At 52.0% G+C, this 27,766-nt stretch overlaps 11 protein-coding genes across 11 annotated transcripts; 5 read left to right on the top strand and 6 right to left on the bottom strand.

Moving 5' to 3' along the window:
- Positions 1–100: 100 nt before the first annotated feature.
- Positions 101–831, bottom strand: BDV59DRAFT_167693 (uncharacterized protein). The gene has a single exon (XM_073687958.1). The coding sequence runs from the start codon at positions 756–758 to the stop codon at positions 246–248; it is 513 nt and encodes a 170-aa protein (XP_073552193.1). The 5' UTR covers positions 759–831; the 3' UTR covers positions 101–245.
- A 225-nt stretch (positions 832–1,056) lies between these two features.
- On the top strand, positions 1,057–2,380 carry BDV59DRAFT_197722 (RNA-binding protein; the record flags this gene model as incomplete). Its single annotated transcript, XM_073692991.1, has 3 exons — positions 1,057–1,352; positions 1,414–1,557; positions 1,618–2,380. 3 exons carry the CDS (start codon positions 1,057–1,059, stop codon positions 2,378–2,380), a joined length of 1,203 nt encoding a protein of 400 aa, XP_073552192.1.
- A 133-nt stretch (positions 2,381–2,513) lies between these two features.
- BDV59DRAFT_44637 (uncharacterized protein) lies at positions 2,514–3,591 on the bottom strand. Its single transcript, XM_073696413.1, has one exon. It carries the CDS (start codon positions 3,302–3,304, stop codon positions 2,591–2,593), a length of 714 nt encoding a protein of 237 aa, XP_073552191.1. The 5' UTR covers positions 3,305–3,591; the 3' UTR covers positions 2,514–2,590.
- A 66-nt stretch (positions 3,592–3,657) lies between these two features.
- On the top strand, positions 3,658–5,643 carry BDV59DRAFT_197721 (uncharacterized protein; the record flags this gene model as incomplete). Its single annotated transcript, XM_073692990.1, has 6 exons — positions 3,658–3,754; positions 3,820–4,063; positions 4,127–4,170; positions 4,236–4,247; positions 4,299–4,502; positions 4,559–5,643. 6 exons carry the CDS (start codon positions 3,658–3,660, stop codon positions 5,641–5,643), a joined length of 1,686 nt encoding a protein of 561 aa, XP_073552190.1.
- A 326-nt stretch (positions 5,644–5,969) lies between these two features.
- Positions 5,970–7,851, top strand: BDV59DRAFT_197720 (uncharacterized protein; the record flags this gene model as incomplete). The annotated part of the gene is made up of 4 exons (XM_073692989.1): positions 5,970–6,398; positions 6,464–6,794; positions 6,856–7,467; positions 7,523–7,851. 4 exons carry the CDS (start codon positions 5,970–5,972, stop codon positions 7,849–7,851), a joined length of 1,701 nt encoding a protein of 566 aa, XP_073552189.1.
- A 1,139-nt stretch (positions 7,852–8,990) lies between these two features.
- somA (putative cAMP-dependent protein kinase pathway protein (Som1)) lies at positions 8,991–11,561 on the bottom strand (the record flags this gene model as incomplete). The annotated part of the gene is made up of 5 exons (XM_073692988.1): positions 8,991–9,161; positions 9,214–9,471; positions 9,528–10,782; positions 10,864–11,015; positions 11,073–11,561. The coding sequence occupies 5 exons, from the start codon at positions 11,559–11,561 to the stop codon at positions 8,991–8,993; spliced, it is 2,325 nt and encodes a 774-aa protein (XP_073552188.1).
- Positions 11,562–13,623: 2,062 nt separating this feature from the next.
- Positions 13,624–14,928, bottom strand: BDV59DRAFT_167685 (TRAPP complex core subunit BET3). The gene is made up of 5 exons (XM_073687957.1): positions 14,668–14,928; positions 14,607–14,615; positions 14,300–14,519; positions 14,047–14,238; positions 13,624–13,995 (listed from the first exon to the last, which is right to left on the bottom strand). Exons 1-5 carry the CDS (start codon positions 14,703–14,705, stop codon positions 13,876–13,878), a joined length of 579 nt encoding a protein of 192 aa, XP_073552187.1. The 5' UTR covers positions 14,706–14,928; the 3' UTR covers positions 13,624–13,875.
- Positions 14,929–14,939: 11 nt separating this feature from the next.
- On the top strand, positions 14,940–16,785 carry BDV59DRAFT_167684 (WD40 repeat domain-containing protein; the record flags this gene model as incomplete). The annotated part of the gene is made up of 5 exons (XM_073687956.1): positions 14,940–15,256; positions 15,322–15,367; positions 15,423–15,503; positions 15,569–16,324; positions 16,381–16,785. Coding segments are annotated over exons 1-5 (1,079 nt in total), but the record flags the coding sequence as incomplete, so codon positions are not given.
- A 601-nt stretch (positions 16,786–17,386) lies between these two features.
- On the top strand, positions 17,387–18,795 carry BDV59DRAFT_44497 (uncharacterized protein). The gene is made up of 3 exons (XM_073696411.1): positions 17,387–17,889; positions 17,944–18,254; positions 18,311–18,795. Exons 1-3 carry the CDS (start codon positions 17,592–17,594, stop codon positions 18,503–18,505), a joined length of 804 nt encoding a protein of 267 aa, XP_073552185.1. The 5' UTR covers positions 17,387–17,591; the 3' UTR covers positions 18,506–18,795.
- Positions 18,796–22,414: 3,619 nt separating this feature from the next.
- On the bottom strand, positions 22,415–24,600 carry BDV59DRAFT_208305 (ankyrin repeat-containing domain protein; the record flags this gene model as incomplete). Its single annotated transcript, XM_073695181.1, has 5 exons — positions 24,407–24,600; positions 23,915–24,348; positions 23,615–23,856; positions 23,069–23,484; positions 22,415–23,031 (listed from the first exon to the last, which is right to left on the bottom strand). The coding sequence occupies exons 1-5, from the start codon at positions 24,570–24,572 to the stop codon at positions 22,415–22,417; spliced, it is 1,875 nt and encodes a 624-aa protein (XP_073552184.1). The 5' UTR covers positions 24,573–24,600.
- A 771-nt stretch (positions 24,601–25,371) lies between these two features.
- Positions 25,372–26,149, bottom strand: BDV59DRAFT_167682 (uncharacterized protein). Its single transcript, XM_073687955.1, has one exon. The coding sequence runs from the start codon at positions 26,015–26,017 to the stop codon at positions 25,673–25,675; it is 345 nt and encodes a 114-aa protein (XP_073552183.1). The 5' UTR covers positions 26,018–26,149; the 3' UTR covers positions 25,372–25,672.
- Between the last annotated feature and the right edge of the window lie 1,617 nt (positions 26,150–27,766).

Below are 27,766 nucleotides of genomic sequence, written 5' to 3'. Positions count from 1 at the left end.
GGCTTTCTCGTTCCTCTTCTCACGCCTAACGCTTCCTACTTTTTTTTTGCGCCACGCCAAAGCAACGCATCTCCTTGGTTCTTTTCCTTTCGTCGGAGAAAATCGATTTCCCTTGATCTTCTGGTAAGCTCTTTTTCGCTCCTCTCCCGCTTCTCTCCCAACCCTTGGATCCCACCAACCCAATCCCTCATCCCTGTTCCATCCCTTCGCCTGTCGTCGACTCGGAGACAATTCTATCTATCCCTCTATCCGTCTGGGAATGCGCCGGACTTGCCGGGCTCCCACGTCCCGTCTGTCGGCGCATCCCCATTGACCTGGACGGCCTTCATCCAACTCCCCGCATCGACCCAACTCACGAGAGACGGTCGCAAATCGACAGCGTCCTCATCGACCGACCCGGGAGGAATGCACGGCGTGGCGGATGATCGAACACCCGCTCGTCCGCCGGGAGTCGGTCGCAAGCGGTGCGAACAGACCACCAATCTCGACGCATGCGGCTGGGAAGGCGGTGGACTAGCATCTTCTCCAGTCTCGACCTCTCGCCGCAAAAGGGAACAACAGCAGATCGCCGCTTCTCGCCCCGGCGTCCCAGGCCTAATCTCCGTCCGGACCAGCGTCCCCGTCATTTCGACGACGTGGAATACCGGATCCTTCGTCACATCTCCTTCAATGATTCCGCTCAAAAGACCGTCTCTTTCCTCTCCGACCTCCTCGCAACTTGGACATTTCTCAACTTCCCATTCCGTTGCTCCGACCATGCGACCATTGCATTCCTTTCAATGACTTCGGTTGACCTTGCTTTCTCTAGGGAGCGAATCCTTAGGACACTGCCCAGCTCTCCACGATCTACGCTGTTCTTTCCTTGACGACTCCCACGAGATCCCTGTCGCGCAGCCCGCTTCGACATAGAAAAGTTTGTTTCCTTGGGGTTTCTGCTCATTGAACTGCAATTTAAGGTCCGCGCCCATCTCCCTGCTCCCGCTCTTGGTTCGATACTGACCGCCGCCGCCAGATATCCGCCGTTGTAGTTATTCTTACAAACACCGTCACGTCAACATGTCTTTCCAGAACTTCGATTCCTTCGCCAATGCTCCCGCTCCCGCCGCGGATGCGGCTGCCGCCGCCGCCCCGGCCGATACCACCATGACCGGTCAGGCCGAGCCCGCTCCCTTCCAGGCCCCCGCTCCCGGTGAGCCCTCCGCGGCTCCCGTTCCCCAGCAGGGCAACGAGGGCAAGACCACTCTCTGGATGGGTGAGCTCGAGCCCTGGATCGACGAGAACTTTGTGCGCAACTTGTGGTTCCAGATGGGTGAGCAGGTCAACGTGAAGATGATCCGTGACAAGTTCTCTGGGTGAGTATACCATTTCCCGCCCCATTCCCCCCTCCCGTGGCGATCCTAATGATGGTAGTAGGAGCAACGCCGGCTATTGCTTCGTGGATTTCTCCTCCCCCGCTGCCGCGGCCAAGGCTCTGTCCCTCAACGGTACCCCCATGCCCAACACCAACCGTCTCTTCAAGCTGAACTGGGCGACTGGTGGCGGCCTGGCTGACCGCAGGTGAGTCGGCCATTCCCTCTACCCTTTCATCATCCCCCGTACTAAGAAACCCCTCCCCAGCCGTGACGACCGTGGCCCCGAGTACTCCATCTTCGTCGGTGACCTGGGTCCCGAGGTGAACGAATATGTTCTGGTCTCTCTCTTCCAGAGTCGGTTCCCCTCTTGCAAGTCCGCCAAGATCATGACCGACCCCATCAGCGGCATGTCTCGCGGCTACGGTTTCGTCCGCTTCTCCGACGAGAACGACCAGCAGCGGGCCCTCAGCGAAATGCAGGGCGTCTACTGTGGCAACCGTCCCATGCGTATCTCGACCGCCACCCCCAAGAACAAGGGTCCCGGTGTTGTCCCCGGTGCCATGGGTATGCCCGCCGGGCCGGGCATGTACCCCCCCATGGGTGCTCCCCCCATGGGCTTCTACGGGGCTCCTCAGCCCATGAACCAGTTCACCGATCCCAACAACACCACCGTCTTCGTTGGCGGTCTCTCCGGCTACGTCACCGAGGATGAGCTCCGCTCCTTCTTCCAGGGATTCGGCGAGATCACCTACGTCAAGATCCCCCCTGGCAAGGGCTGCGGTTTCGTCCAGTTCGTCCAGCGCCACGCGGCTGAGATGGCCATCAACCAGATGCAGGGGTACCCCATTGGCAACTCGCGCGTCCGCCTGAGCTGGGGTCGTTCGCAGAACAACTCCGGCCCCGCTGGGAGCCCCTATCGCCCTGCCCCTCCCCCGCCTCCCATGTACCCCTCGATGGGCATGCCTCCTGCCCACCAGTACGGCGGTTTCGCGCCCATGAAGGTTGGTTCCCCCGACAACACCGCTTGAATTCCTGTAGCCGCCGCGGGTGAATTTCGGTCTTGTTAACGGAAAACTTCCAGTAAAAAAAAAGCGTTCCTTTTTTTGAAAGCAACAGCAGGAGTTTTTGCGTCCTTTCAATGATGGGTCTTTTGTGTCATAACAAGTCTGCTATTTATTTCTGCGAAAGTTCCCCTCTATAGCTCTTGATGGGCATTTCCTCCTGTGTTACGTACTTCATTACATATGAGCGCTTTCAGCCAGATCCGAGCCCTGTTCACCAGTTTGACGGTTTTCCTTGTCTCCCCTTTTCCCTTGGTTCCTGTGATTCTCTTTCAATCTGCTTCTCCCCTCTGTTTTGCCGTTCGACTCTTCTCTTTCTACTTTCATGACGTTTCCGGCCATAGGTCGTTTATGCGTATGCCATTCAATCGGATTTATGCGCGTCCATTTTCCCCCTTTATACCTGGGCAGGCATTTTGCGAAAAGTTCCTCTTGAATCTTTCTGATGAAGCAATCAAATTGAATTGTATTCCGCTCTTGAGGAGGTTGCGTCATGCTTGTTGCTAGACTGGTGGCCTGTACAACACTTGTTTCCCTTCGCCTTCGGTTTCTCCGTTTCTTCTGCGACGTGATGCTTTCTCCTTCGTTCTTCGGAGATGACTTGCATGGGTGGTGGTCTGTCGAGTTGATTAGGACCGGATTTGGGCGTTTGTCGTATTCCATTCCTTTCGTAACCTGGGCTTTCATGTTGTCTCCGCCAGGGAGGATACCCTTGTCGCCTGCATGCATCTCGATCTCGGAAGTTCTTCCTGTCGTCCCTTTTGTCTTGTTTCTCACGGATGATTCCCCCCTCGCTACGCCGCGAGCCTCTTGCCTTCGTTCTTCACCTTTGCCGGCGACTGATTCTCGTTGGATTCTCGTTGGACGGGAGATAGTGCAAATGACGAGCATCACGTTGTGATTCTACCGGTGTACAGGTTTTTCTTCTTCTCTTTTCTTTCATTTCCTATCTTTTGTTTCCCTCTGGGACCGTCATGGTCGGCCATCTAGCGTCTGGATACATAGGGTGAAGAAGACATCATGATTGTGCTGGTCCTTCCGTCGTAGATCCGCTGTCTGTGTGTCGTGCCTTCCGCTTCAGGAACCAGTTAAGCAACATCAACATCACCGTCAGCCATCTTTCTTTCTCTCTCTCTCTCTCTCTCTCTCTTCCCTTCTTATTCTTCTCCCATCTCATTCGAATCCGGTATCTACTAACTCCCTTCTTCGTACCGCATATTACCTCCCGTGACACATCAGACAGAATGCGCTACGAGGATTGGGATGTGCTCCTGTTCCCCGAGGACTCCAAAGTTCCCATCCAGGAGTTCAAGACGCAATGCTTTGTGACCGAAGACCGAGGTACGCTGAAGCTGGACACTGGGAGTCAGAGCAGAGAAGACGCCCCTAACTCACCCTCATTATAGAATCGCCTTATCTCTATAGTCCTGCCTTCACCGCGACTCTCTCCTACTACCCACCGCAAGGGAATGTGGGCCGTTTACCAATCCTCACCACCTTTATCCCGAGCATTCCCCTTCACAGCCCCTTCCGGGTGTCCGTTCACACGTGGGAAAAGCCCGGACCGAGCCGTCTGATGCAGAACCTCCTCCAACCGGAGGATGCACTGCTGTTTGAGGTTCGCGTCCTCATCGATGGCGAATGTGTTGCGTAAGTTCTTGCGTCTGTCCTGAGACGGAGAGGCCTGCAGCTAATGTCCGTCGTCCGGTCTAGAGGAAGCGTTTTCAGTCAGAGGACAAGTTGGCCCCATGTCATAGGTAAGTGATACGATCCATATGTGAACCTCTACCAGTGAACCGATTGACTGACGGTCTTGATCCAGAACTGAGCTCTAGTGCGTTCTCTCTCCTCTCGCGCGTCTCCTGAGCTAACGTCGACTTCTTAGATATCGACAGAAGGGGTAATCAAGATAACCTTCGTTTCCCCCAATTCCACCAGGACCTTCTAGAGCAACGGCACTGGGACGCCGGGGACCAATACGGACGGATTCGAGTTGTCATCTCGGAGGGCTTCGCTCGACTCCATCGGTCTCCGCCGTTCGAGAGGGTTAGAGATCTTATCGCGTTTTCTTTCCAGCACGCTCCCCTTTGTCAGTATCCATTCTTGTCACTTCTACCCTACGGATAGGGTGCTGACTGGAACAAGCCGTTTTAGAAACCTCCGGGATTGCATGGCCCAACCCTGCCATGTGGACCCGTAATTCTTTTCTTTCCAAACATGCCCCGGCACATAACCCGACTGACTCGGAAGATACCCATGCTCACTCACCTGCTCAACGTGACACCCGAGAGCCGTTTATCGGGGGCAGCCCTCTGGCCAAATCGACGAGCCTCAGCACCTGGGGTCCTGGGAGGTATCAAGGGCATTGTCAGGCGCCACAATATCTTCCATGGCAGGGACCCCCCAGTCTACCATACTCGGCTGCCCCGGAGTCATGCATGCCCGATCCCTTTATTGACCGGTCTGCTCTTGACCTATCCGTACATCGTCGCGTGGCCCAGCCGTCTTGTGAGGATATTACTATGCGAGACTACAGTGCCGTCTCCTCCACCAGTCGTTCTAACTCCACCACGGCTGGGGGAAGCTATGTCCATAGCAAGCATCCTAGCTTCGAGGGAGTATGGCCCGGTCTACCCGAAGCGGCGAGACTCCCCAGGCCGCTTTCCTACAGCACCCATGCTCAGGCAACCACGGTTGGCTCCCTCCCCGCTGGTACGAAGCCATCTGCAGCTGCAGAGGCTCGGTCAGCATCATACGCAAAGAGCAGCGGCCGTAATGCTTCTCTGAAAGAGGTCCCACCATCCCGTACAAGGGAAACGTCTGGTTCGAGCGCCCAGCCTTCTGTTCCCGATACTTCCGGACATGACGGGACAGTCTCCAACAGACGCAGGGTCAGTCCGAGCGTGAACATAAGAAGTCGGAAGGAAAGGAGGTCCCATGACCACAAGGAAAATGGGTCAGCTCCGGAGACACCTCACCGAGAGAGCCAAAAAACCACCCCGTCCAGATCAGATCGACTGACCAGCCAAAACTCGGTGGCGCTCAGCGATACGGATGGGAATGCTTCGGTACGGAAAAACAATAGCATTACGGTGAAAGTACCGGCTTTGCTCTCTCCGGCGCAGGATCTGGCCGAGATCCAGGACTTGGTAGAGCAGGCGGGTCTGGAGGAGTTACTCGGTTCGAAAACACTGGCCAACTCCATTGTCGAAGTGGCTGAAATTGATTGAACTGCTATTGTTACCTCTCGCGAGCCGCAGACTGCTGTTGTGCCGTATTTGCCTTGTTCCAAACGATGTTTTCTACTTGCTATGTTCACTCGTTTGGTCATATATCATTAGATGTAGCTTCACTACGTTAATCCTGTCGCTATCGATGCTGTCTGGGGCTTAGAGATTCCTGCATGCTTCTCTGTAGTGATCACTAAATCGAGTGTTTGTTGGCTGCATGCGACTTCCTCTTTTGTATATCACTTATTTCTCTCCCTTCTCACTCTCATCCACCTCGTCCCTCTTCCTCTCCCTCTCCTCACTCCTCACTCCTCCATCCCTTCACCATGGTGACCTCGCCAAAGATCGGGTTTCCCTCAACCCCCAAGGCTAAGCCTCTGTCCCTGATTAAACCAGGCAGTTGTCCGGCTGGCTTCACCAAGTGGTCCAACATCGTGTCTCCGTTTCGCACCCTCGTGGCACAACACTCGCACCCTTCACCATTCAAAGCGGCCCGATTTCGCGCCATGCCCCCCACGTCTCCTCCATCAGGCGAGGTTACCCCTTCTAGGAACAGTCCCTCCGGTCCTAACTTTGCCGTACGACTCACAGGGCCTCTCGTTGCAAGCTCCTCTAGAACGGGTGACGAGCAGGAGATCCCGGTGAAAAGAGAGCCAGAGACAGACGATGACGCAGCCAGCATCAGAGAAGATCCCGACTCTCTAGAAGAAGGTGAAGTGAGAGAATCTCCCATGCTCGCCTCTCTTCCTCCTCAGGTATACGCCCGCACGTCTACCCTTCGCTGATTCCTGTCCTGACCCGTTCTCTTCTAACAAAGCAGACTGTGCGCCTCGGCTCGATCGATCTGAACACCCTCCACGAGAACCTGGTGCTCCTATACTTCGGCGTGCTCGCTATCCAGAATTTCTTACTGCCCAGGTTCCAATACAGTCTCGTCGGAAGGAGAGATCTCTGGGGTGTAAAGTTGACGGTGTACGGCCACACGATCCTGGCGAGACCGGCCCACACCTCCCAGATGGAGGCGAAAGTTGAAGTCTGTCGCGCAGCTCTGCAGCGATTAAGTGCCGAGAACCTCCGCTGGATCGTGCCCCGAGAGCCCACAGTCGATGGCACCGAGGAGGACACCTTTGACTGGGTGAGCCTCCTGCACAGTAAGTTGCATCAACCTGAATATATGCGTCTTTTTCCCTTCTGACGATTCTCACACAACAGACCACTGCGTCCACAACGGCCTGCCCCTGCCCACGTACACGAAGTGCGTCTACGACGGCGACGGGTATTGCTTCGAGATCGAGCTCCAGGGGGCAACATATTCCGGGCCTGTGCGGCATTACAGAGATGATCGTGGAGCGAGGAACTCAGCCGCCCACAGAACGCTGCACGCTCTGCTGGTCTTCGGGAACGGCGACGACTCTTACATCTCCGGACCTGCCACTCTCGCCAAGTTCTACGAAGATCTACTCCCTGAGGTCTCGCGAGCCGCGACATCGAGATCCTCCACCACCCTCCCAGCTCCACGTCACGGCACCTCAGACACGGACCTCAGCACTGACCGAGCCCGGAAAAGACGCAAACGAGAGAGCCACTCCCAACAGGAGATCCCTATTCCTCGTTCTCCCTCCGGCGGGAAGAAAAAGACGGCGACAACGACGACAACGACGAAGAAGAAGAAACCGGCGAACTCCAATCTCCTCCCGCTCGTGAGGAATCGTCTCCCAGTGGTCGAAGTCCACGTCGAGAAAGAGCCGTCCAAGTGGCGCTGCACCAGAAACGAAATCCGAGCGGCAATCGAGTCTCTCCCTACATACTCGGACCGACTGTCCAGTACGTATACGTACCGCCGCCCTTCCCCTCCACATCACCGGCTAACTGTGCACAGAAACCTGCCAGATGCTCTGCCTAGAACCCCCGGAGATACGGGTGGAACGCCGCCTCGACGGCCGCCTCGTCGACGCCGACGAGGGCTTGTACAATGCGGCGGCGTATTTCCGGCATGACCCATTCTTGACGCGCGTGGGAGCCATTGGCCGTGTCGAGAACGAGCCTGGCACGCGGCGGTCTGTCACAGAGTCCTGTGCGAGACGCGCCGTCGTGTATCTCCTGCGGGTCGTGGACGAGGATACGGCGCTGGAGGAGGAGAACACGGAGCAGCGGGCTAGACGTGATCAGTGGTGTGATCTGGTGAGGAAGTCGTCGGGGATGGCGTAGCTTGGGCGTTTTTGGTTTTCGGGGCGAATATGTGGCCGATTGTTTCTGGGTAGTGTGTGTTAGTGTTAGCCTAAGGTTATGAGCTGGCGTTCATACGGAGTACCTACGGTGTTGGTACGGGGTTGGATGCAGTATCGCTCCCTCGTCTGTTGAAATCTGCCCATAGTGTCCTGTCCTGTTTTGTCGTTGGGGGGTTCGCATCTACTGGTCTGGTTACTAGGTAGGGTGGGTGGCGTGCTGTGCCGATATACCGACCTACCTACCTCTCAACCCACCTGCACTTTATTGAAGGAATGTAACACCTAGGGAGACAGTGGTAATGACTGACCAGAAGAAAGAGCAACATGTATCATTCATCCCATCCATACATATAGATACATCAAGATGGAAGGCAACCCAAGTTTTGGTATCGCATGTCCGGCCGCACAACCGTGGACGGCAGACACACCAAGACGAGACAGAGACAAGACAGGAGGGAAGGGAAAAGGGAGCAAACAAAACAACCTCTGAATTCATGATCCGTTCCATTCCATTGCATTCCACCTCCCTGGAGAGTCAGTCCAGCGAAAGGAAAGGATGAAATGCCTCGCAAGAACGCCGCACGCACGCAAGCAAGGGCAAAGAACAAAGGAAAAAGGGAATTAAGGGGCGGGCAGACATGAAAGGAAAAGGAAAGAGAAGGGAGGAAAAGGAAACAGGGCGGGATACATCGAGGATCGAATTCCCAAGTTCGAATATTAGACCGCTAACGCTAGAGGAGAAATCAACTCGTGTTATAGGCCCTTGGAAGCTAAGAGACAAGAAATTAACCAAGTAGTAAGTAGTAATAAAAATATGAGAAGAATCGAAGGGCGTAGGCACAAATATCCAACTCGGAGGGCAAAGCAAAACTCCATCTTAGAACGGCGCGCATCTCGCAAGGCGGTAGGAAAAGAAGGGATATGCAACAATGGATACCCCAACGCCGGTTTCTCGGGCACATATCCAATCGTGTCAAACAAGCAGAGAGAACTTCCAAAAGGAAAAGAAAGGAAAAGAGGGGAATTGAAGAACGGCAAACAAAAGCAATGGTTGGGACAATGTACAAAAACAATGGAGGGTATATGAGAGATAGGAACTGAATATCCGTTACGACTCGTTCACAGACCTTCACCGGCACCCGTTTCGACGCCGTCCCCGGGGTACGGCAGGTTGGGATCAAACCCAAATCCGGCAGTGTCTGCGTCGGTGTTGAGGAACGTGTCGAAGTCGAAGTTCTCCAGTATATCCGGATTCTCCAGAGCGCTGAAGTCAAGATTGAACGCAGACGCCTATACTTCCAGTCAGTACCGTATCGAGCCCAGAACAGGTATGGAGACGTACATCTGGCATGCTGAGGTCGTTGAAGGGCGGAGCCTGATCGGGAGGCGGCTGTACAAGCGTCGGTGCGGCAGGTGCCGTTGTGGGTTGCTGGGGAGCACTTGTTGTGGCGTTCGCACCGGGCTTGTTGAACGAGTTCGGATGCTGAGGGGTAATCGGGGTCGACGGAGTGGCGGGTTGATGCTCAGCCTCCGACGAGGGAGTCGCGGCGGTATTCGAGGCGGCGGCCGCTGCAGGGCCAGTAGCCTTCTTGGTGGGTCGCTATAATCATGTTTAATATGGGCTACAGACACATGGCTAGATCCGCAATCACATACCTTCCGGCCGGTATCCTTGCCGTCTTTCTTCCCCTTAGGCGGGGCCTTGTTGGATTGCTGTGGTGTGGGCGGCGCAGCGGCTCCCGTCTGAGGAGACGGAGGCTGCGTCCGTCCGGCATTCGGTCCAGCAGCGGGAGGAGCTTGAGGCGGCGGCATCTGGTTGCGCTCCTGGGGAGTTCCCGTGGCCGGTTGAGCCGCGGGGGACTGCTGCGGAGCCATCGGCTGGCCCTGAGCGCCCTGTGGCTGCCAACCCCGATTCGGCATCTGAGCACCTGCCGGGATCGGCTGGCCCATCTGAGGACCGGTAAATGCGGGGTTCGAGCTCGGAGGGCGCATCCCATTCGGTGCCGCGAAGAAGGGGTTTGGCATGTCCGCAGGAATCTGACCGTTGAAGTTCATGGAAGCCGGGGATCCACGACCTTGGGTGACGTCGCCGGGGTTCGGGGAGCCAGGAAGACCGGTCTGGGGCATCTTCGGAGTACCCCGCTTCATCTGGTCGTTGGGATTCGGGGAGGTGCCCGCCCTGCTGCCCTGGGGAGAGGTGCCTGGTGGCAACTGCTGCCCGGGCATTGGGGGCTGGCCGTCAGGACGAGCCATGCTATCCTGCTCTTGGCGAGCCATCATCAGACGCCGCTTATTCTGCTGCTCAAGCAACATAAGCTGCATCTGATAATCCTGAAGAGCATGGTTCCCCTGACTGCCAGGTGTCTGCATTCCAGCCCGAACCTGGGCCATTTGACCATTCGCGCCATAGTAGTCGCCGTTGATCGGGTACATACCCTGGCCATCTGGCAAGGGCACCAGATCCGCCTGGTTTGGCATGACACCGGGATTCATGATACCATTCGGCATGCCCTGGTTATTCATTGCTGAGCGAGTGTGGTGAAGAGACAAATTTTGAGCATATACCTGGATTGATTTCTGCTGCGCACCCGGGCCCTGCTGGAAAGCCTGGAGTTGGGCCGGGTTCATTCCTCGTGGGTTGAGACCACCGTTCTGCATAAAAAGAGCCTGAGGGTTCGGTTGACCAGGCATTCCCTGTGCTTGACCACGTCCGTTCGGTGCTAACTGCTGTCCGTTCATCGGTCCGCCTTCCAGACGGGGTCGCTTCGAAGGGGAAGGGGCGTTCTCGGCAGACGCAGGGGACTGGGGACGGTGACCGTTCATGTCCATATCGGATTGTTCTCTTTGCATCTGGTGCTGCATCATCTGCATTTGCTGGTTCTTCTGCAACTGGGCAATTTGTTGTTGCGAGCTGTGCCTGTATCAGTATCATGATAATTGATTTTGCTGATGGGAGGGATGCGATGGCTCAGAGAAGGGGGGGGAGTCATACAGGCCGGAGGTGTTATTCTGCAACACGGCCTTCTGAAGGTTGGGAGGAACCATTGTGTTTCTTTGCATGTTAAGCTGACGAATCTGACCGGGCATCATTGGTGGCTGTCGTAGGAGTTGATTGTGCTGTTGTTCTCGGAAGCGCATCATATTCTAGAGGGAGGCCGTTAGACTCCGACATGCCAGGACAGGATCAGACGAACGACATACCTGAGTATGCTGGAGATACTGTTTCACATCATTGCTGTTCCCCTTTTTGCGCTGTGCCCAGAAGAACTCCCAGAAGAGGCTGAACCAATCGAGGAGAAAGGAGGATTGGGGACTCTCACTGGGAAGGCTTGGGCGTGGGAGATCATCCGGGATCTTCACTGGCTCACCGTCCTTGCCATCAGTCATCATCGCATCTCCATCGACGCCGTTCATTTCCCCATCGCGACGATGCCCCGGGCTCGTCTTGATCGGGGGCTCTGTGCTGATCTTGATAGACTCGTCTTTGACCAATGCTCGGGCACAATCATGGTAGCCGCGTTTTAGGAAGTAGTCATAAATGTAGGTGTTGAGATAATTGATCATTCCCTCGGGGAGACTGTTCACATTGCCGTCGTTACGGGGAGCCGTCGAACCGTTATTGATCATGGGTACGGCACCCACGGGGCCCCCGGGCCCGGGGTTCATGCCAGGGACATTCATCGTGTTCATGGTGGGAGTCGTCAAGGGGCTCGGCCACCCTCACCGGTGATTGTCCTCGATGAAAGGCGTTTGAAGTTTAGAGGCTTCAACGCGCATCCACCGTCTCGCGGCGAGGATGCTCACCACAAGAGAAGACGAGGCGCGCGTGGCGAATCAGTAGGGTGGAGGGGGGACAGGAGGAGGATGACGACGGGAATGGCCGACTGTTCCAACCTGAAACGATACAGACAACTGCGCGATCGCCACCCAGACAAGAAGGAAAAGGTTCGGTGAGATCGGCGGGGAGATCAGGACCCCAGTCGATATACGTCGAGTGTATGGTTCCACCGGACGGAGAGGAAGACCACGAACCCGGTGTGGCAACAATCAGTCGCAGCGAAGGGGCACAGAAGCAAACGCGGGAGAAATTCTTGCCTCCGGGGCGCGAGTAGAAGCCAGGAAAACCGATCGTCACCAAGTCGGTAGACGGCGGGAGGAAGGAAGGAGAAGGATAGATGAACGATTTATCGAACGGAAGATCCAGCCGGGAGGAAAAGGCGCGGTAGGATCAACCGGAGGTGTGGGCGGCGATAGAAGAAGACGGGAAAGGCGTTTTAGGGAGACGACGACCCGACGGGGGCGAGATGGTGGTGGTGGGAGGGAGGGGAGGAGATGGAAGGAGGCGTAGAGGATGAAGCCACCGGGCAAGAAAAGAAGCGAAGAGGAGGAAGCGTCAGTCAGGAGACTGGCAAGCGACCTGGGGGGGGAGATTGATAGAGAGGGTGGAGGAGAAGAGGGAGGGGGGTTGGGAGGCGAGGAAGAAGGTTAGGACAAGGTCGCGGTGGTGGTGGATCTGAGGGAAGGAGGGTGGATTATCCGGCGCGGTGCCTGGAGGTGGTCTGCTTTTCTCTCGCTCAGTCTCTTGGGGGCGTCTGAACGGCCAGTCGCTTGTTCGGCTCGGATTAACCCGCTCGGAACAGGCTGGGAGATGCAGCCCCTGGGCGTACTTTTCAGCATGCAGTTGATACCAGCTTTTCGTTTAATACCGTAGGAGTTGGGTACCTTATTACCGTAGGTAGTACCGGGCAGTATAGAGAACCGTACCTTGGTAGGTAGTAGAAGGTAGTAGATCCTGGCGAGCATTCACCTCAGTAACCCATAGGATCGAGAATACCTCGGAGATTGTAGGTATCAGTCTACCTCGAAGTCAGTCAATGAGCGTACGGCGCGCAGTAGGTACGACACTGCAGACCGACCGACGGAGGGAAGACGGAGAATTTTTGGCAACTCAGCCACCCGATTTCTCCAGGACCAAATCGATACCTGAAGGTGTTATCCCACACACGGCAGTGCTGGCTCCAGACGAAGGGCGAGTCGGAATGAACTGAAGGAGGAGGAACAAAACAAAAGAAAAGAAACCACGTCAAGGACCGATCCCACAGTTTTCTCTCCAGTCGCACGGGGAAAAAAAAAAAAGACGAGCAGACGTGGGATTCATACAACAACACCGAATATCCTCACGATAGATCAACTTCCCCAACCGCGTACTTCCCAGCACACCCGGCCCGTTTGGGTATGGTGCGTCACGTGGTATCCCTCTAGACAAATTAGCATTTCCCTTCGTAGATCTATCGCGCCGTTCCCCGGACTTGAACTCCGATGGATTTCCTCCTTACCCTGATGGAATCTCTCATGATTATATACATAAGATCTCGGAGAACATCACCCAGGGTACGCAGGATGCTTTCTGCCCCGTAAGATAATCCCCCCGCTCCCTCCAGGACTCCATCAATACGCCGTACACGGAGATCTCCAGATCATCTATCAATCGGTGGCGGCCATAGTTCGATGACTAAGCCCCTATAAACTTCGATATCGGCGATCATTCCACCCTTCTGGAGAGAACGCCAGATTAGCTGTAGCCCAGCATTCCCTGTATCGATCCGCGCTTCGATACCGTCTCTATCAATCCAATTCGACGCGTCCATCAGCCAGCCCGACTATCTCCGGCACTCCAGTCTACCTGTCCAGCTGCTGGTACTAGCGGCCCACATGGGCAGAACAATTATTTCTGGGTATTGGCAGAACACACCGCTTATCCATTCATGACCTAGCAGTAGGGAAGGTAGTGGACGGTACAACCTGCGCCGTAAATGCCAATTCATAGCGTTGGCAGGAATGAGACGGTACAAAGTATCTGGCGAACATAAATATCCTACCAGACCAGGGCTAAGAGCATCTAACAACCATGTGTTTCAATTATAAACAGCACATCAAGTGTGGAACAGAAACCCAGAACGCCAAACACCGCATCGTCTAAACAACTAACCCAGGGGTGATCCCTTCACTCTTCTTCTGGCGGCATTTCGTCCTCGATATACCTCACCAGAGATACCCGCATCTCGGTCGTATCATCCCCACGCAGCACATCGCTGACAAAATGCGCCTCGACTTGCATTTGCACCTAGCGAAAGAGTTAGAGCCAACCCTCGGACAATAGCCAGGAGAATCATACCATCTCCAGTGCCCCGCGCAACACGCCGCAGAGTATGTTCGAGAACCACAGCTCATCCTGTGCCCTCCCGTCATCCGGGAGTTCCACAAAGTCTGCCAGTGGGTTCTCATCAAAGATCAGGGAAAATTGATTATTGTCGCTGGTCCAGTTGGTGACGGTAGGAGAGACGTTGAGGAAGACCTTGAACCCGACCTATTGGCAAAGCGTCGTTAGATAGCCCATCGCAAGGCCAGACAAAGGAAGAAACCCTCACCTTCGCGATCATGTCGGCCGTTTCCCGGAAGTTGGCGCACCGACCCACGCCCGACTTTGCCAGAAAGTCCTCGATCAGTCGCATGCCAATGTTATATCCCATCTTATCCAGCTGCTTGTTCACTTCCTGGTAATTCGAATCATAGTCTTGACACAGTTGCGCGACAATTGTGCCGTATGTCAACGTCACTAACTCCGCATTGACCTTATCAACCCTCGTCCTGTGTCATCAAAAGTGTCAGTCGCTGGGATTTGAACAATGACCGGCTCAGCGGTTAATTAGCACCCGCAGCATCCAGCTTACTGACTTCCATAGTCTAGAAAATATCTGGTCAGCGGCGACTCCAGTCAAACATCGTAGCAACTCACTCTTCTCCGATTCTCGATGCCTTCGTTGTGGATGACATATTGGTAGAATTCAAGCTCCCCCGGAATGTATGGCCCCAGTCACGAGATTCACAAGACAAAAATCAAATTGTATCAGGCGTGTTGCTGCAGAGTTGACAAGACCACATTCCCCGCTGAGTTGGTGGAGTGTCGAGGGGCGCGCGGAGCTCGCTGGTGGACCGACGGATAGGCGCCTAACGCGGCTAAACCACTCTCGGACTTCACCCATCAGCGGTTGCAAAGAACCATCCGCCAGCGAGAAAGACTTGCGCCGCGCCATCTTCCTCCCTTACGACGGAGTTTCAACGTTCAATTGCACCCCTACCTTGATATTTCCTTGTCGCTGCTCTCCCTCTTTAATTATTTCGCCCCCTTCTCTTGACCCCTCCCTCGCGCGCGTCCTGATCAAATTCCTCACTCCATCATGTCCGGAGAGAAGCGACCTGCTCAAGAGGCTTTCGGGTCATCGAGCCAGCTCGTCGTGAAGCGGAAGAAGTCCGATGCTGGTCTGAACGATGCTACTGCTGTAGTGAAAGGGTCATCGGCCCAGAATGGAGCTGTCGTCCAAGCTGTACGTCACCCTCTGCGCCTACAAAAGACGGCCATGGGTGACGATCATATTAACAACCATCCCAGATCCCCCGTACCAGCGGACTGGACGCGCCGATCATGGAACTCACAGGTACCGCATTTTGCTAGCCGCTGGAGATTACTATATGCTAATCCAACGACTACAGGCCACTCGGGGGAAGTCTTCTGCGTAAGGTTCGATCCCACGGCACAGCACATCGCATCCGGTTCAATGGACCGATCTATCAGTGGGTTTCCCAATAGGACGACCACTCTATACCGCATATCATGCTGACAGTTGCCCCCTGCCTAGTGCTATGGAATACGTACGGACAATGTGAAAATTACGGCGTCCTTTCCGGTCACCGAGGGGCCGTTTTGGACCTGCAGTGGTCCCGCGACTCGAGAACGATATTTTCCGCGTCAGCCGATATGACACTTGCGAGCTGGGATCTAGAGACAGGCCAACGGATACGTCGCCACGAGGGCCACGAGGAGATCATCAACTGCCTTGATATCAGCAAACGCGGCCAGGAGCTTCTGGTCAGCGGGAGCGACGACGGCTGCATCGGGATCTGGGACCCCCGGCAGAAAGACGCGATCGATTATTTGGAGACTGAGCTGCCGATCACCGCGGTAGCGCTGTCTGAGGCCGGCAACGAGATCTACAGCGGCGGTATTGACAACACGGTCCACGTGTGGGATCTGCGGAAGAAGGCCGTGACATATTCCATGCTCGGCCACACGGACACCATCACATCCCTTCAGATCTCGCCCGATTCGCAAACGCTCCTGTCCAACTCGCACGATTCGACCGTGCGCACGTGGGACATTCGACCGTTCGCCCCGGCGAACCGGCACATCCGCACGTTCGACGGTGCCCCGATAGGTCTGGAGAAGAACCTGATCCGTGCTAGCTGGGACCCGAGCGGGGAGAAGATCGCGGCCGGTAGTGGTGATCGGAGTGTGGTCGTGTGGGATGCCAAGTCTGGAAAGCTCCTCTATAAGCTCCCTGGACACAAGGGTACCGTCAATGATGTGCGGTTCTCGCCGAACAATGAACCTATCAGTAAGTTTTTGTGTGAGTGCTTTGGAGGCATCTCCGGGCTGACTTGGGATTCGCAGTTGTGTCTGGTTCTTCTGATCGGACTTTGATGCTGGGCGAACTGGGTAAATGATTGGACTTGGTCTTTCGCAGCTAGACTGAATGTCCGTACAGCGCACAGAGTCATATCTCTTGGCCCTGACATGAAGTCCGGGGCTTTGCAGCTCAGGAGCTGGAATGTCTACCATTTTGGCCCAAGGTGATACTGGTGGTCGAACCGGTCAGTCACGGTGAGTTGGCATCTTGGATGTAGCTCCCCGTCAGAGCACGTCAAAACCGACATTGTGGGAGGAATGTGTTGATGCTAGTACTATGGTTTTGCTCTTGGGCGGGGGTCTGTTTGCTACGAGAGCTTCAGCTCTACCATATAATAACGCCCTAACTACCCAGGTATTCTGTAGGTAGAAAATCACCTGATTTCGCTGTCTTTCAGTCATCTCCCGTACTCCGCAAACTATTATCCCGCTCCATGACACCTAAATCACTCCCGCGTAGCGGATAGTCGTATCGAAATAGGGTCTTGCGGTGCATGAGAATTTTCGATTTTGGTATAATGCAGTGGCACATGTACACAATAAGGTACGATTGTTATGGAGATCTCGGTGGGTCATCCAGGGGTAGTTTAATTTGTTGCGACGCATCATACTCGGTAACGATGCAGGACCGTCCTTAAGCAGGTCTATTATTATTCCTTACTCATGTTAAAGGGGGATAACTCCTCACGTAGTAGACGAAATAAATATCCATCACTGATCCCCTCTCACCGGTGGTCACTTGTATTTCCCCATTTTACTCCGCGGATGCGATTTCTCCTGGTTTGACTCTACTAATCCTGGTCCTGTCCGACCATTCTGAAACAGCTCCTCCCTCCCCTCCGAACTCCTATCTCGCCGACGTCGTGGCTGCAACTGGAACTTCAAGATGACCAACACCCACTGACGATCATCCCGATTGCAATCCCATCGAAAAAAACAGCCTCCTCCGACAATCTCCAACTTTGGAGTCGGGAGAGACTGTTCGTTCCGGGTAGTTTGTGTTGTGTCTGTACGAATGCGGAAGTGGGCCGTATATAGTACATACCTCGCAACGATCGATAAACGCCGTTTTGGGACCACCCCAGGTGGACAATTTGTTTATATCCCCCATCGCGAGTCTGAACAAGCAGATTACTTTGTTTACATCAACCGACTGTCCAAATGAATGTCGTTGACTGACAACCAAGCCATACAACATGGAATCGGCTCTCCCTCGGCCAAACGTGGCACATTCCAACCCCTTCGCCTCCCACGCGCTGATCGATTTCCTCCGCGTTAATCGGACCCATGCGCTTTCGCACCCCTCGTTCGGAGCATACGCCCATATCAATCAGGAACACCCTTCGGGGCGGACCCGTTGGGTTTATATCGCACGCGCTAGAGAGGGCCGTTGGTTTCTGTCGTGGAGAGATATCTGGAAGGAAAGGCATATCAGGCGGAAACTGATTCCTGTGATCATATCGGCCATCTTTCTCGTCCTCGTGCTGGGTCTCTGTAAGGCGAAACCCCTTATACTCAATCGAACCGCGCCATACTGACTGATCTCAGACATCGCATTTGCGATCTCCAATTCGCACCTGGGACAAGAACTCCACATTCTCTTAATATTTATGATCCTCATCCTGGCCATCGTCCTATGCCATTCCATGATCCGTTTCTCCCTCGCCGTCTTTCGTGGTCCCAACGCTTCCACAAATCGCATTCCAAATCAAGCAGGCCCTCATGGCTACGCCCAACCAGAGCGACCTATCCCTGTTACTCTCGTCGCCGACGAGGAAATGCTGACAGAAAGCAACGGCGCGGTTCGGGAAAAGGTCACCGTTCCTCCTCCAGCGTACGGTCTTTGGAGAAGCAGCGTGGTATGTCTCTGCCCTGTGTCTAAAATGACTGCATGTGTCTGACGTATTCGCCTCAGCGCATCAATCCCGATTTGCTGTACTGGCAGCGTGTGAATAATAGTCCCCGCAGGGCTTCAGAAGATCCCGGCAGCAAGCCCACCTCTCCCCGCCCTCCCAGTTACACGTCTGACAACGGAATCGACTACGTGGTTGAAGCACAGCCTCGACCTTTTTCAGAGTGGCCTACCCCCGAAGCATCAGACCGTCGGTGAAAGAGGCCAATTCGCCGGCCTTTATGCCGATCTAGATCCACTTCCTACGGCCATTTGATATTATTTCCTTACTTGCCTTCGTTCCCCTTGTTGTCTTTTATTTCTTGACAGCCTTGCATTGCATTGGGAGCGTTGTTGGTCGGGCGTTACTTGGGCATCCTGGAATTTCCATGCATAGCAATTCTGCATAACGTCGATCTTTTCCATCATGTGTTGTATTCAGCGTTCATAAGCTCAGCTACCTATAGCATCATTAAACTCGCGGTCTTTACTTGAATACAACTACGAGGTAAATTGCATGGCGCTCCATACCAGAATCCATACAGCTCAGTAAAACGTTCCCGGAGCTTTACAGCTCCCTCCGGTGTGGACGTGTATAAGGAAATATTCGAATAGGTAATAAGTTAGTTATAGGCATCCTGTGCAGAAACCGGGTACTAATAGATTGCAGACTCCTTACGCTGTATCTAATAGTTATGTATCTATCTAATATTCAATCCTATAAAGCGCTTCTAGAACTTATAGCTAAAAATATAAAGGGCTATATAGACAACCACAACTATATAAATAGGTCAGAACTTCTTCTACAACCACCTAGAAAAAGAATTATTTTTTTAGGACTTTTTTCTTAGTTCATATCTATATCCATTGATAACCACTTATAATTTATATTCCAGCTATTTCAAAGGCATATTACCAAAATGCACCGTATTACGTTACATTATAAGTACTCTTTCGCCACAATTGCGCCTTAATTAGTCTCTCAGGAAAGGGGGGAAAGATATAAACACCACACATATCGCGTATTCTCCTCGAGTAGTTGATAATGATTTGTTATTCCACTTCTAAGCCTATGATATGGTAACGACCCTCTGCTCGCTCTGCTTATCAGAAAAACCTTAGAATGATAATTATGAGAGCTAAACTTGATTCAAAGCTATAAAGTTTAGACTATATCATCCGCGAAGTTCAATGTATGTATAATTATTTCTTACCTTCAATGTTCGCATGTCGAAAATAATCTCGTGTACTTTCCTCTCCAGACCTCATAACGTCCAAGCTCCATTTAAGGAACTCTTTGAAACCCTAAGCTGTATGTTTTTGCATCTGCATACGAACACGTCGAACTCATCATACAAGAACTCTGCCATCTCGTCCAGATACAAATCTGGCTTCTCTAGCAAGTGGTCGCATAGTGCTTCATGCCATACACATCTGCACCAGGGCAGAATACCTCAATTAGTGGATTATCGGCTCTATTTCTCGACCGCGGAACGAGTTTTTGGATGGGTGACCACCAACGAATTCCTGCTGTTGTATGTGTTTTTTCCTGAATACTTTTTCTTGGGCTTGGAGCCTTACTGCTCTGACCTTCGGGCTCTGCAGCTCTCAATACCATCCCCCTTGAATTATACCTGAAGCTTATTTAAACTCACCCGCAATCGCACTCGCTGGCGTGTCCTGTTGTATCGGATTTTCAGTAGGCTGCAGCCATCAGCAGCACGCCAGTGATTCTGCGGACAGGAGATCTCCTCTTGTCTTATATAAAGAATGGCTTTTGAGCCGTTGACTCTATAACCGTCGTACATCCTACTCAGACAGGGTAAAAGAGTGCAATAATGGGGATTCTTCCTTGGGCAGGGAAATTTAGAGCCTGGCGATAGAGCGTATATACATTGGCATTGTATACACGGGTCCCTAACTTCTTGACATTCGCTCTTGTTCTAGCTCTGCCTGCCCGCGGCTTTGAATATGTCTTAGGGCCTTACTGGCGTTCCGGCTTTTAACCTGATTAAGCCACATATACTCGGTAATTCTTATTAGTAAAGGTTACATACCAGAATTATATTATTAGGGAATAGTTGTATATCTACTGCTACGGAGTTGCCCAGCTAACCTGATATGCTGTGCTACCTACTATCAACCCCTTAATGAATCACCGTGAGGCATGCATAGCAGTGTTCTGCCTACAAGGAATACATACCAAATTTATACCTACCGCTATGGAGTTGCCCAGCTAACCTGATATGCTGTGCTACCTACTATCAACTCCTTAATGAATCACCGTGAGGCATGCATAGCAATGTCCTGTGTACAAGGAATTCATACCAAATTATACTGACTGCGACGAATTGCCTAGCTAACTTGTTATGCTGTGTTACCTACTATCAAACTCCTCAATAAATCACCGTGATACATACATAGCAGACATACATAGCAATGTCCTATCTGCAAGGGCTACATACTAAGGCTGTTGCTATGTTGTATTATTGTGCATTGATGCACAACTATAAATAAGTTCTAAAGATATCCATCAATACCAAAGGATATTCAGACACTTTAGTCCTATTAAGTCCGGTCGTTAATCAAGTACCATTATTAATTCCAATTCTACCATTCCCAGAACCTCTTAACACCCAAAAGTCCCCAACCAGGTTATAGTGAGTGTCTGACCAAGCCGAGTGAATATAGGATCACTGAATTCTAAATCCTCTAGTCTACCATGCGCCTTTCCTCCGCTGTACTACCACTACTGTCCTTGACAGCCAGTGTTAAGGCAGCTGATTGCTTCCCTAAGGGTGGTTCCAGAAATTGCCCGTCCAAGGGTGAAATTTTTAAGTTCAGAGAATCTTTCTGTGGTAATTGGGACAAAGGGCTGTCGGAAGCGGTATACACGGCACCCTCAGGATTCAAAACTAAGTTCAGCCATGAGGGAAAATTTCCAACCCAGCAAATCTGCTGGGACTCGACCGAAAATATTATCAATCAGTGCGCGGGCAAGAAGGATGGGGGCAGCTGGAAAGAGCCCCCAGTTAATGTAGTGATCGATATCTGCTACTGAGATGGATAGATAACCAGCATGCCTTGGGTTGGGTTTTTTCCCCTGCGCAAACTGTAGGGTTTTCCCCTTTCCGAATGCGAATGCAAAGGCTGTGTATGAATTCTGGAATATTATTAGACCTTCTTCCATTTTGAGTTCGCACTAGTAAGGATACTACAGTAATAGAATTGAAACAATATACTTGCAGGAACGTCTTGCAGGCCTTTACGCTCGTGGCCCATACAGATTGCGTTCGGACCGTGGCCTTTTCACCCCGATGGCCGGCTGCTGGCATCCAGCTCGAATGATAAGACAGTATGGTCCTGGGACGTAGCCACGGGCGCTCTGAAGTAAATCCCGAGCACTGATGGTGTTGTCCGAAGCTCGAATTTTCGCAAGGTAGCTCCTATCTCGGCACTAACCTAGGATCGTTCAAGATCCAATCCAGCTATGGCGGCATGGTGATAATCCCAATGGATCTTGCCCAGATGCCTGACATCTGCTGTCGCCACGCTATACTTCCCTGCATGCAGATGATGTATTTATCCACGGCAATCAGACGCTGCTACATGCAGTCGGCGACCTCTGCAGAATATCTGTCTGATTGCATGGAGGTGAGACTGTATGCAGTATCGCAACGACACAGACGGCGGCGTTTCGTGCCCACCAACCAGGAGAATGATGCTCGGCCGGGAACTGCCCCATGCCGAGTAAAAAGGTCCCCGAGTGGCGAGCCTCTTGGTGTCTTTACATGCTGACGGAGTGATAAGATAATGTCTTGTGTATACTGCATGGCTTTTCATTGCTGTAGCCATTAGAAAGTTAGATAGAACATCTGTCGAGACAGCAGATTAGTCGGTATCGACCATCTTAGGCCTTTCATATCTGTTAATCGCTTCTATTCTCTTCCGGTCAACTCTATATGAATAAACCTGTTCAATTTTAACTGTACTAGATAGGTATGATCTATATAAAGGTTGCAATGAACAAGCGAGAGCACACAGAGACATAGGACACAATTATACCCTGATATCATCATCTTCCAACAACCACTGATAATAGGTCTAAATTACTGCTATCGTATAAGGCTATTGCAGTCCATGCTCTAACGCACCTGACAATATCTTGATGATGTCCTTCTTCTTCTTCCTCATCTCCAGGCACCAGTCTTCCCACTCCTCTGGTGAGTCCCGAGTGGACTTCATTTCCTCAATCCAGCGAGCAAACCGCGTCTCTGCATCTCGCAGAGCGTCTCGGATGATCTCCTCTGTTGCTCCGATGTCGGGGTCAAGTAATCTCTTTACAGCATTGTCTCGATCATTCTGGACAGCCAATTGTAGCGCGGTCCTGTTATCTCTATCCCTGCGCCAAACCTCTGTCCCGGGTAGCGATTGTTGGAAGAAGATGTCAATAATCTCCTCCGCGCCTCCCACCGCGGTATTCATGAAGGGGGTTTGCCCAAAATTGTCAAGCGAATCTTTCATGACGTCTTCTCTGGCAAGAAGGGCCTTGAACATGCCAACCGCACCATGCCATGTGGCGGCGGCAATCGGGGTCTGGCCGAAGCTGTTACGGGCATTTATATTGGGTACTGGGCGGTTCAGGAGAGCCTGCAGGATGTGTGGGTTCCGATGGCTCTCAGCTGCATGAGGAAGATAGGTGCTTTCCCTTTTGTCGGCCATGGCGAAACATTCCTGGTCCATCGCTGGATGCCCCAGCAGTGCTTGGACGTTTTCGAGAACCCCCCGAGTGGATTGCGCGATGAAGAGGAGTTCGACGGTACATGTCTCCCCTGCGGATCGGCTGCTCATCGACCGTGAGTAAATATCGCACTGCCTCTTCAGTGCCATCCTCTGCTGCTTTGCATAGAGCTGTCTCCCCGGGCAAACCCTTCCTGCATTTCTCGAGACACCCGGGGACTTCCTCCACGATCCTCTTGGGAATATTGAGATTCCCTCCTTCGACTGCGGCCTTGGGCACCGTCGGTTGGACCCGGTCAACGCCGGGATGGTCGAACAAAGTCCTGAATATCTTCTCTCGACCCAGTCCAGCGGCGACTGCTACAGCTGTCGCATCCCGCACCTCGTCAATCACGTCGGTCGCATTCGCGTCAAGGTCCTTTCTCTTCAGCAGTTCGTCCAAAATATTCCCATATCCTCTTTCAATAGCCAAGAACAATGCCGAATCTTTAAGACCATCCGTACCAATGACATCAATATCTGGTAATTTCAGGAGAAGCCGGAGTGTTGATATGCCGTTCCCCCGCAGCAATCGCAAGAGGGGTATACATAGTATCAGCGCCGGTGGCCGAGACATTGTTCTGAATCAGAAAGTCCACGATGTGTGCATGTCCCGCTCGCGCGGCAATCTCCATCGTTCCTATAGTTGCCCCGAAACCATGGAGATCGGGCCGAATATGCAGGTCAGCCCCTTTCTCGAGGAGGAAGTCGACTAGGTCCAGACGCCCTGCTAAGCACGCAGCCATGAGCGGTGGCCAGATTTGTTTCTTGAAGCAATGGAAGTTGATATCCTGGCCACTACCAATTTAATCGCTCTAAATGGTCACGACGACCTAGATAGGCCGCCACCATAAGGACTGCGGACGCTGTATCATCGACACCGCCATGGTCAAACTCCTCGATTTTCGCCTGATACCGGTGATCAAGAAATACGAGCAACTGAGTGCCTGCGAGCCCAATGAGAGTTGCAATGGCACCTTTGGTATAAGCCTCGCGTAGATCCTCATCGTTCTCCAGACGGGGGTCCGAAAACAATGCAGCAGCCCGCTCCCCAATCTGAATGATCATGTTCACCAAGCGATACGGACTCTTCCCATTTGCTCTTCTGGTTGTCTTTCCAGAACAATGATCGCCAGCAAAGGAGGAGACAAGATGCCTCAGGATCCGCCTGCCCATTGCCATCATCGAGCCCGTCTCCGGGTCATCTGTGAGAGCACCTGGGTTATTGGAATCATTCGCCACCACGTCAACAAAAAGGTCAAGCACTATTGTATTGAGATTTCCTAGAACAGGAATATCATTAGTGCTACTTCCGCCCTCTATCGAAGCAACAAAACGCACGATTGGCTAGTCTTAAATTGAGAAACCAAAAAGCATGGGCACGCGCGGGCTTGAGCTCTCTGATCTCTTTCCACGTATGGAACGTACTGCCCCAGTCCCAGGAGGGAACAAGATGGGCAAGAATGTCGTGGATGAGTTCCGGTGAAATTCTAGCGGCTCGAGTCATTATCGGGCTGGTTCGCGTTGTCTCTCCCATACCCCTTGAAGTAGTCGGTCGAGGTAAGTGGGAAAGCTCTAAGTAGACGACGACAGACGACGAAAAGGCGAGAACTGCACCATGTCCAGCATAAGGTATTTCTTTCCTCGTATCCGCCGTTCGTCCGAGGTAATTAAAAAAGGAGATGTAGACCAAGACACCTAGACCCGCTCAATACTGGCTGGAGATTATAATGTTTTCTTACGTTGGCGGACCTGATTTAGCGAGTGTAATTGCTAAGTCTCCTCGTAAAGAGTATAAACATTATCTAGCTTGTTATGGGCCTTTTCTATATCAGAATAATCCTCTACCTGGGCCCTGTGCTGCTTGGCTAGATATTGTGACCGCTATGTGTTTCGCCAGCGGCTCTGTCGCGTAACGGCCCGTATTAATTCTACGCCTGGTTTAAGGCCGTAGATAACCCGGATTATATGGGTTTCGAGCTGCAGAGGATGATAATTGTTAAGAAAGGTCCGGGGATTGGCGTGTTTTATGATTTGTATATGTTGTTCCTTGCTGACCTACCCTGTATAATACCAGCAGCCCGACCAGACATAGGCGCCTATTAGACTGTGGGCACTGATTGCAATACTTACCATCTCGTTAACCACCTTGCCGCTTCCGTATCGTGCGTGGAACGCCCCTTTCCAACCACAAATCTCCCCGAACGTGACTCGCATGCTTGACATAGTTGATTTCGACATCGGCTTTGTCCACTGAATTGTTGGAACCCCCTTACTAATTCGGTTCTGTACAACAAGTAGTTAAAGAACCATCAATTTTAATATTAATAATAGAGAGACCTGATGTTTTCTATTCAGCAAAGCCATGGACACTAAGGCACTCTGTGGTTGTATCTAAAATTGATCCGGAATCCATCAACAATCCAGTTGACCTCTATTCCATAATACCACCCGAGCGCCTTGTTTCCCACCTGGCAACTCCCTCATTGTTCCACTAAACAAGAATTCGGATAATAACATGTCCGTGATTAATTTCCAACTTAAACAGCACCGGTAATCCTCAATTCTGCATCACGCGTACAGTGTATGCATTCCGCTTCTGCTCATTCATTCAACCCAGTGAATCGGGTCTGATGTGGCTTCGCAGCTGCCCTCATCCTGATTAGGAGGAGGGTGGTCATATGATAACACCGTTCCACCATTGTTTGTGCAGATCTCTTCCAGCTCCTCGTATGATGCGTCAAGGGTGATTTTGAAAATGCACTCATTTTCTTGATGGGAGTCACCGTTAAATTCGGAGGCAAGAGCAGCGCAACTTTTGCTGTCTCGTTTCTGGTCATAACAAGCGATTTCGTTCTCATCATTTCCAGCCCAGACAGTGCACAATGTCTTATATGAAGCAACCAGTGGAATCACAAGAGATAATGCAACGAGGAGCCGATTATAATGCATTTCGTTGGGTATCTGATAATTGACTTATTTGGATGGCAAAGATAAAATATCAGGCCAAGATGTATATGGTAAGGAAGTTGTTGTAGAAAACATCAAGGGACGGGGGCACTACCCTTGATATAGATGTACTAGCATAGTGTTATATTCAAACCGTTCTCGTCATACTATGTGGCATACGCTAAAAGCATTGGTATCCCGCTGAGTGGCACGTTGATCAGCTCAGAACTTGAATGAAGCAACAAGGAGTAGGTATGAAGGACTTGAAAATGATCGACAGATTTTGTCCACGGTAGGAGGGTAGACGTTCGAGGTTACACCAAATTCCATACTTTAGGTGCATATCTCTTTGCTCGGCAACGCCTAAAGTCTGCGCATCATTGCCCACATCAAGGCTTTCTAGAAGGCCATAGTATTGGGTAGTAGATAATGATATTGTTGGAATCAGGGTAATACAGTGTGATCTCGGGAAAGTCATCAGAAATAGACAGCTACTGCGAACAGCAATACCTATGATCCCTCACCATTTACTTAGGACGGTTGTGTTAGCCCTACGTTCAAAGTCTGAACTGGATCTCAGTCGACTCCAAGCTATCCTACGGCAGAAGCTAGGTGATCAACCCGCATATAGCCGCCTAAACTTAACGGATCGCCTCTTCTGTGCGATGTATAACCATGAATCTGTAACCTCTAGTTATGACGAAATTGAAAGGTCAAAGCTCATGGCACGAAGCAGCCGAGGGCCGGACAAGATAATAAAATATTACGACGCAATTGCTTCGGGAAACTAAGTCATGAAAAGTGGTACAGCTCGGGACGATGTAGCTCGGCAACTAGATGTCGTATGCTTCGAATGGAGACTGCGGGCCTCAATCATATTCTTCTTTCTCCCCTAATCCGGGGAATCTGTGACTACTCAGATCATAAGGGTAAAGAATGGAAGATGTATGCCGTAGCAACTGCGGCCGCATACGCCAGGGAATTTCTCGAGGAGCTCTCTGTGACCAGAGTGCATGCAAGGATTGCCTGCGTGCATTGTTCAAGTAAGATTGCTGTCTGAAACTCTAGTAAATGTCCATTCCTTAATGCGGTGGTAGAAAGTAGCTCGGGCAACAAGCGAAATATTAACTACACCGCCCAGGGAAGTCTTTCATTCGCTCGTGGTCCGAAGGAATACAAATGGTGCCTCCGACTGTTAACGTGCTGATAATTTCAATCAACGAAACACCAAAACTAAACGATGCGAATTGGAGGACTCGTGCACCAGCCCTGATATGCAGTGCCTCACCGTGGCCTGCAACAGCCACCAAAGCACGATGGTCGACAACACATCCTTAGATAGGTACATACTTCTTTCGGGATTCCGCATGCGTGAAAGCTGTCGGTTTGCCTCGATATCAACTAAGTTTGGATCGGTGTCCATAGGTCGTCTAGTTTCATCTGTGCGGTGGTATTGAGGTTTTCAGCTATCTGAACGATCCCTCACTTTTTCATGTTGTTCAATACCGCAATGCATCTCTCATTGTCAGCCGATTTGGTGAGATCTCTCATTCACCTAAGGTTATATCAGCAGAAAGAAGTATATGGAAAGGACCCGAGCATACACGGACATGCTCTGGCATGAAATCCGTGAAGTCGCAACACTTTCTTCCGGCAGGCCAAGAGTTCTAGGCCTTGGCGACTCTATTTTGTGTTAAAAATAGGACGCCTCTTTGTAAATCATGCCTACCTGGAAGTTCCGGCTTATTAGCA

Source organism: Aspergillus ambiguus (assembly GCF_047715705.1).
Source record: "Aspergillus ambiguus strain CBS 117.58 unplaced genomic scaffold BDV59scaffold_2, whole genome shotgun sequence".
In the NCBI taxonomy this organism is placed as follows: domain Eukaryota; kingdom Fungi; phylum Ascomycota; class Eurotiomycetes; order Eurotiales; family Aspergillaceae; genus Aspergillus; species Aspergillus ambiguus.
The sequence above is the reverse complement of the archived record's forward strand: the minus strand, read 5'-3'. Positions and strand labels throughout refer to the sequence as shown.

Bases quoted from the DNA above. Each gene is read 5' to 3' on its own strand.
- BDV59DRAFT_167693 (XM_073687958.1), bottom strand. From the start codon at position 758: ATGGTCGGAGCAACGGAATGGGAAGTTGAGAAATGTCCAAGTTGCGAG.
- BDV59DRAFT_44637 (XM_073696413.1), bottom strand. From the start codon at position 3,304: ATGCTCGTCATTTGCACTATCTCCCGTCCAACGAGAATCCAACGAGAA.
- BDV59DRAFT_167685 (XM_073687957.1), bottom strand. From the start codon at position 14,705: ATGTCATCCACAACGAAGGCATCGAGAATCGGAGAAGA. The intron at 14,239-14,299 runs GTGAGGGTTTCT...CTTTGCCAATAG, and splicing joins CGGCCGACATGATCGCGAAG to GTCGGGTTCAAGGTCTTCCT. The intron at 13,996-14,046 runs GTATGATTCTCC...CTCTTTCGCTAG, and splicing joins TGCGCGGGGCACTGGAGATG to GTGCAAATGCAAGTCGAGGC.
- BDV59DRAFT_44497 (XM_073696411.1), top strand. From the start codon at position 17,592: ATGGAATCGGCTCTCCCTCGGCCAAACGTGGCACATTCCAACCCCTTC. The intron at 17,890-17,943 runs GTAAGGCGAAAC...GACTGATCTCAG, and splicing joins CGTCCTCGTGCTGGGTCTCT to ACATCGCATTTGCGATCTCC. The intron at 18,255-18,310 runs GTATGTCTCTGC...TATTCGCCTCAG, and splicing joins GTCTTTGGAGAAGCAGCGTG to CGCATCAATCCCGATTTGCT.
- BDV59DRAFT_167682 (XM_073687955.1), bottom strand. From the start codon at position 26,017: ATGCATTATAATCGGCTCCTCGTTGCATTATCTCTTGTGATTCCACTG.